Source organism: Amblyomma mixtum, chromosome 8, assembly GCF_055824585.1.
Source record: "Amblyomma mixtum isolate Tamu chromosome 8, ASM5582458v1, whole genome shotgun sequence".
Taxonomy (NCBI): Eukaryota; Metazoa; Arthropoda; class Arachnida; order Ixodida; family Ixodidae; genus Amblyomma; species Amblyomma mixtum.
This window is the reverse complement of record NC_143019.1, coordinates 8,541,238-8,548,861: the sequence shown is the minus strand read 5'-3', so window position 1 is coordinate 8,548,861 and position 7,624 is coordinate 8,541,238. Positions and strand designations below refer to the sequence as shown.

At 42.5% G+C, this 7,624-nt stretch overlaps 1 protein-coding gene across 1 annotated transcript; it reads left to right on the top strand.

Moving 5' to 3' along the window:
- Nucleotides 1-615: 615 nt before the first annotated feature.
- Nucleotides 616-4,627, top strand: LOC149331271 (uncharacterized). Its single transcript, XM_089555931.1, has 4 exons — nt 616-649; nt 1,838-1,869; nt 3,174-3,218; nt 4,193-4,627. Exons 1-4 carry the CDS (start codon nt 616-618, stop codon nt 4,625-4,627), a joined length of 546 nt encoding a protein of 181 aa, XP_089412057.1.
- The last annotated feature ends 2,997 nt before the right edge of the window (nt 4,628-7,624 follow it).

Sequence of the window (7,624 nt, the reverse complement as noted above, 5' to 3'; positions counted from 1 at the left end):
ATGGAGACCTCCCAGATGCCTGCAAAGGGCATTCCTTGACAGAGCTCGCTGTGCAAGTTGCACCGCAGCGCATCCGTGTTTATGCGGTGGGCAGACACATTGCACAGCCGTTTGAAATCCTTGCGAAAATTCGCGTCGAGAGCCAGTGGCAAAAAAATGAATGGGGGGACAAAAGCGCCCGCGGATGAACTGAAATTATCCAAATAGTTGAGGCCAGCGATACTATTTTTGGCTCGCCGTGTTCAGTGGGACAAGGCCATACAACAGTTCCACTAAATAAGGATGTACTGATGCAAAGCGAACGACAGAATATCAGTCTCCACCATAAGCAATTTGCTACAACCGATGTTTACCACTTAGCTTTACCCAAGGACGTAGCTATTGAGCTCACATAAGGAGAAAAGTGAAGTTGAATTCCACTGTTTCATGTAAATAAACAACTTATGAATATGAATATCAAAAGTACTTCATGAAGTCCTATAATAATATATAACGCATTCATAGGCCCACCCGCGCAAAGTATGCAAGTCGTAATGGGTTGATTCGTTATTTTGTTTAATAGGCAGCAAGACCAATGTAGCTGTCAGCGAATGAAGCTACAGCTGACATTCAGTAATGAGGCCAGGGACCTTAGCCGCAACCATTATGGGTGAGCAAAATTGAAATTTTCGCTGAACCGTATGTGTATACTTGCCTTTATTTGATGGCTTTCTCCGATGCGTCCAAAATTGATCCGCGTATGAGACGTGGAACACCACTAATCTTTTTCTTGTTTCCCTAAAACTTTCGTTGTATCGTTGTCGTCGAAGCTCCCGCAGTCAACTATCATATATACTTAAATCACCCAGAAAGTATATGCACCTTTGTTGTTTACCGTAAAGCTACCTACGCCGATCTCCAGCTTGCAACAGAGCAATATTACTCGTCCTACAATATCTAACATATAATGTCGAGCTTCCATCTAATACTGTGTTTCGAATAAACCTTCGCTGAAATGAAATGCGAATACTAAACTTCTGGCGATGTTTGACTGGTTTGACATCTTGACAGCTGGAATACATGTATTTGGGGACCACTGTTCAGAACCTCTTAGTTCCAATCACTCTTGGCATGTTTTTTTTAAAGCTTTTTCATTAGAGTTGTCATTTGTCTGTTTGAATCAGCACAATATCATGTGGCCGCAATTTCGCTATCACATTGCAATGTGAAAGTGCGATGAATAAGCTGTGTTGATTTCTGCACGACTAGAAAGTCGCACTGATCAGATGCGCAAACCACATACCATACTGCTTGTGGGTCACTACGTATTCTTTAGCCGCCGCGTTGGCTCAGTGCTTACGGTGCCTGGCAGCTGACCCGAAAGACGCGGGATCGATCCCGTGCGCGGCGATTGTAATTTTGATAGAAGTGAAATGCTCGAGGCCTGTGTACTGTGTGATGTCAGCGCACGTTAAAGAACCTGAAATGGCCGAACTTATCAGAGCCCTCCACCACGGAGTCCCTAATAGCTTGAATCGCATTGGGTCGTTAAGCCACATAAGACCGAAGTACTTTTTTTTATACTCTAAATCAAACAAGGTATGCTACTTTTATTTCACAACCTACTTGCTTCTACGTGCTTCAAATATGCGTCCATTTGATAAAAGGCTACAATTACCTTTTTGGGGTTGAGATGTATAAAATAACACTTCTTCCGATAGTGCTGCCCAGAACTGGCGTCTTGACTAACTATGTCAATTTCTTACGCTGAATGTTCCAAATTTTTATACAGCCGAAATATTTCCGGAGAAAGCAATAAGTCCATTCTTTGACTAAATAAAACACCGTTTCATTTCAGCGACCTTGTGTCTCAAGGTCCCCGGCTTTAAAGTAAGTGCATGACCATGCCATACTTGCTTGCGAAACATACCTGGACGTCGAATTTCTTATTGTTTCATACTTAAACAATCTGACACACATGCATTCTGTGATCAATTAAATCAACGACTCGGGAGGTTGAAAGCGATCAAGTAAAGAAGAGTCCATTGTAACCGCCTCAGTAGAGCTCCAGATTTTTGCCCCTTTTCGACCACCTTTTTATTTACAAAAGGTCAATTCTCAATTTTTTTCTCTGGTCAGTATAGGTCAGTATGGTCAAGGTGAAACTGAATTGTACTCTACATTGGTTGGGTCATAGCACATGAATTTTAATTTCTGTACAAGGCTCATTTAAAATTTGTGGGCTATAAGTAACAAAATGTCGAGCTTTTAGCAACTCTCACCTACGAACTGCAAGGGCAAGCATGGCCTCTTTCCGTACTTTAATAGGTCAGAATTATCAGGTGGTCACTTTTCCAGAAAAACTCTTTCCCTGTATTTTCGCGAGGTTCAGAGGCAGAGTAATCTATGTGTCACTAAGTATAATCTCTCTTACGTACGCTTTTCGAGCCCAAGACACGGAGGCATGAGTTTCCCTCCACAGAAAAACGCAACGCATGGTTCCTTGAAAGCTGTATATACTGAGTCTCTTGGAAAGCTTCGAAGTAGGATGCTACGGTATAGAAAAGGAAAGGCAGGAAACTAACCTCGAATTCAGCTTAGTAGAAATGCTTGAAATGATAGGATGACTAGAGAAAAGGATATTAAAATCCCCTTAAAAGGAAACACGAAATGCTATAAAATACGCGTTGTTATCTCTCAGCATTAGTATCGTGTCTCGTGTTTAACTTGATGTTCCTTAATTTCAATATATACTAACTAAAGCAGTTCAAATGAGCGCTTGAGATCAGAAAAAACGAGAGTATATTTCAGAAGCGGAATTTCCAAAAACATTCTGGAATGTCTGACACACACAGGAAGCCTACCATTGAATTACAACCATTTAGAACAGCTAAGTTTCTTAGGCAAGGGTGATAATAAAGACGATGAGCCTGCAATCAGTAAACACGTTGTTGCTACTATTGAATGCATGAATGTGAACGTGCGTTTCCTCAGAGCATAAGTATTCAGGCAACCTTTCTCATCAATTTGCGGTCTAAAACCGTTTGATATTTAATATTCACGCTAGATAACTTAACCGTAGCCTTACTCAGGTGCTCAGTCTACATGCATTAGCATAACTTGCAAAGTGCTCACAGGTAAGTGGGTGTTACTAAAATTAAAACGCGCATGCCTTTCTTTCTGCCATTTTGCAGATACTGAGGTGCGGCAGAGACTTGAAGACTGGCGACAAGTGCCTGGTAACAATGTTTGAAATGCAATCACTGTTGTATAAAACGAAATTATTTGCAAAAAATACTGCTTCCACGGAACATTAACGAGAGAACGACAGTTCAAAAAACGAAAGTTATCTATTGTAGTTCATGGTTGAACGTAGTGTATGCAGCTGTCCTTCTGTGGTCATCCGCTTACCTAATCCGCACAATGTGCAAGTTTGCCGCACTCATAGGTGGTTGGAGCAAAATAAGTGTGCGGTGATTTTCGCAGTTATAATGCCCCAACTGACTTTCGTTAGCAGGTACTTCTTCAAATAAAATAGACCGTTGCATTTCCTTCTAACTTGCTGCTGCCTCATCCACAACAAGCATGCAATGATAAAAAGTTCACTCAGAATATTTTTGTTTTTAATAAGCCCTAACCAACTGATCTGCGCCACTAAGCCTTGAGGATGCTCCCTCCTAGAATGTAAATGCTTCATCACGGTCCAGTTATATGTGCACGGTCATGCCCTAGCCACAAACGTGAGTTCAGTGAGCAGAATGACGACTGCTTTTATACTGTTGCAAATGTATGATGTCATTTCAGACAAACATTTGAAGCCCATTCCATTATAATACCACTGCATAAAGTCGAAAACAGACTGAATCAAATTGGAATATTTGCACTCATACGAACTCGCAACTCATTTTATAGTGCAATGTTAACACTGTGTAACTGTGTAGGGCTAAACAGAATTTAGACAACGTAATTTTTTCAATATGTCTCAATTCTCTAGATCAATATTACATGCATTCCTGAAATATAATTTTCTTAAATATCCGAGGCATTGAAATCGCCTGTTTCGGTTGAAAAGGTTCAATAGCAAAAAAAGTTTCTGTTCGCTAGTATTACGTGCACCTGTGGTCTGTGGGAAGTGGGAAGGGATCAAGATCACTAACTATGTGTTTTTCTTACAAGATCAATAATTGTGCACTCTTTTTCTCTCCGACCACAGGTCCCTTACTGCGCAGGCCAATGCTACGGCAGTGTATGCGTCTGCCCGTGGGAAGGAACAGATTTCCCCTCTCCATCGAAAACAACGCATTTTCTCGGGCCTGCAAGAATGACGACTGAAATGCTCCAGACCGGAATGTCTTCCATGACTTATGAAACTGAGTTAACGTTACATCCACAAACAGTTGTAGGAATGTCTTCTGAATCAACCTCTCTCGAGCCTGGCTCACAACGGCAGTCGTCAAATATGCCCCCAAATAGCAAGTCTGATATCCCTTCCACTCCAAAGAGAGATACTAAGATCACTTCTGATCTTCCTGACGAAAACGTCGCAACACATGCGCCGCCCGCAGAGAAAACAAGGAAACGACACCATTGCAAATGCCACAGCAAAAACTCAACATGGAACAAACCGTGGTTTATTTCGGGCGCATAATTGACGTATACGGGGAGGTGGAGCAAGTGGAAGAAAAAATTTCGCACTTATTTGCGGTAATGCTTCGATTGCGCTGTGGTAGTCGGAATAGAGCCTAGAACGGTACATAAGGAATGCGCGTTGCAGGGAACGTCTGATTTGTGTCTTCAAGTTCCAACATTAGTTATGTGCCAGAAAAAAAACTGAGAGATAAATCTAAACGCCATGAATCCTCTGTGTATCCTCTGTGCTTGCCTGTTTGCCTCACAACGTTGCGGAGGCCATTCTTATTGATAAGTGAAGTTTTATTCCTTCTGCTTGCGCTACGAACACAACGAAATACCGTCGCAAAATAAACTTTTCTGACACTGGGATGGTGTTTGACCCTAGGTTGCATGTTTGTTGAACGTTGCTCCTTTGTGCATATGGGACATCAATCACACTGCCATGTTCATTACAATTTTGTGGAGGCCGTCACGTTCTGGATACCTTAAGGTCTAATAATGAGGCCGACGTAAGGCCATATAACGTGTTCTCGGTCACGCTTGGCTTTGAGAGCCCGCTTGAATGCTCAAAAGCGCTTCATGGACCTAAAAACATTTAAAGTACAGTCGTTTTCAGGAGAATGCTTCATAAAACCCCTAGTTATCATCTCATGCAAGAACTATGTCGGGAAGGCGGACATATTTTATCATACTGCTGAATAAGCTCTCTTTTTTTTTAAGCGCTAGTATACGTTCATGTGCCGTAAGAACGCTGTACATCACAGATTCATGGAATAAATTCAGCACCCTGGTATTTATCACTTGTACCGAATGCCAGCTCACAGGTGTCTTTTTTTTTTCATTTCGTGCCTGTAGAAGTACAGCCGCTTGGTTTCGGACCGAACCTCAGGACTCGTGCTCATCAGCCGAAAACTGTATGCACTCTTCTCGTAACACTTTAGTGCTATCTCCGAAAGTCTTTTAGGAAAATTTTTTCAACTTACGCAGCAACCACGGTGACACGCTTTTCCTCGAATATACCGATTACAGACTTCCTCGTAAAACGTCGGGGTTGAAATATCACTGCGACTTCCAGATTCTAATCACCTTTAATGTTTTAAAGCGCTAAATTCTACATATTTTTTACATTAAAGATACAAAGGGATGTCAGTAGTCTACATCACTTGGCCTACATGGTATGGTATGGTATGGTATGGTATGGTATGGTATGGTATGGTATGGTATGGTATGGTATGGTATGGTATGGTATGGTATGGTATGGTATGGTATGGTATGGTATGGTATGGTATGGTATGGTATGGTCGCACCCAACAATCCTGTACAAAGGCATTTTTGAACTAGAAAGAGTTTATGAGCGCGATTTTTATATAGTGTGACATCTCGCTATAACAGTCTATATATCCGCAGATCTCCCGTCGACAGGCTCACATTTTTTTGCTATTGACGTTTTTTTGCTATTAAAGCGTTCTTCATTGGTTTTCTATGACAGCCATAAATGCTTCACGCGAGCAATGAAAAAACTTTAAAAGGAATATTTTGCGGAACATCAGAGGAATGGGCCATTACCTTCACTATTTCGCCAACAGTACCATACAATTTTTTAGTATTTAAAATTTTTGTACCAAAATGCTGGACATTTGGTAATGGTACGGTATTGTACGGTATGATTGGTACCTTATGATACTCTATAGTACTAGTATAGTGCGGTGTGGCTATGGCGGCTTTGTCGTCCTCGTTCCCTACGTGGCGGCGGCAGATTGTGAGCAAAAAACCAGGCGGCGCATCTGCCCCTTAAGTCACGTGATGTTGTGACGTCATTACAACCTATCCATCGAACTCTCACCAAACTCCACCGTGGCAGGTGGTAGTTCAATTAATGATTGGTCACCAGAGACTGCTCCGGAAGGGACACCTCATCATCTCATCGCCTGGCAATCCAATTAACCCTGTCCTCTGCCAGCTGGGAAGACAGCAAAATTTAATGAAAAGGCACCAAAAAAGGCTGAAAAGGCAGCTGCGGCCACCTTACCCCCCCCCCCCCCCCCCCACAAACGTCTTTATCTCATCCTATTACCGAACTTTCTGCGCCCCTCTTCTACGCTTGTCTTTTCTTGGAATCCACTCTGTTGTCCATAAAGACCATCGTTACCTTGCCTTCGTATTGCATGCCCTGCGGAAGCCCATTTCTTCTTCATAATTTTGAATGGGATGTCCTTAACCTGTGTTTGTTCCCTGACCCACTTTGCCCTTTTCCTGTCCCTTAACGTTACACCAATCATTTTTTCATTCCATCGCTCGCTTCGTTGTCCTAAACTGACGTTCAATCCTTTTCGTTAGCCTCCGCGTTTCCGGTAAGATACAGCAGTTGCATTTTTTTTTTTCTCTCACGGGAAATCAGTAAACTGCCATTCATGATCTGAGAGAACCTGCCAAATGCACTCCGCACTACTTCTATTCTTCTCCTTATTTACTATCGTGATCCGGATCAGCGGTCACTACCTGCCCTAAGTTGACGTATTCCCTTACCACTTACAGCGCCTCGCTACCTGCCATAAACTGCAGTTCCCTAAGACTGTTGAACATTGCTTTGAGTTTTTGTATATTAATTTTTAGACCCACCGCTCTGCTTTGCCTCCGTCAAAGACCATGTTTTGCAATTCGCCACCTCAGTGACAGCAACACAATGTCGTCAGCGAATCACCTATTACAATGGTATTCTCCGCTAACTTCGAAGATTTAATTAAGAGGCACGTGTTTCACAAGTCCCACCAGTGGCCGTGTTTCAACCAGCCACCTGCCGAGGGCGCATTGCTCGACCGCTGCACCACTGCGCCAGGAGTGGTACGAGGACTCCCAGGGATCAATGAATGTGGAGACTGAATAATTCTGCATACATTAACCTTTTAACGCTATCGCGTCATATCCTTAAGTGTCCCCTTTAGTTTTTCGTTACACAAATCATTTATATAAGTCCTGCTCACACAGTCGACACAGCGCAATAATCAGAAACAGC

What these genes read in the sequence shown, in the direction of transcription:
- LOC149331271 (XM_089555931.1), top strand. Translation starts at nt 616, where the DNA reads ATGAGGCCAGGGACCTTAGCCGCAACCATTATGG. An exon ending in TCAAGGTCCCCGGCTTTAAA is followed by an intron (nt 1,870 to 3,173) that starts GTAAGTGCATGA and finishes GCCATTTTGCAG; the next exon opens with ATACTGAGGTGCGGCAGAGA. An exon ending in AGACTGGCGACAAGTGCCTG is followed by an intron (nt 3,219 to 4,192) that starts GTAACAATGTTT and finishes CTCCGACCACAG; the next exon opens with GTCCCTTACTGCGCAGGCCA.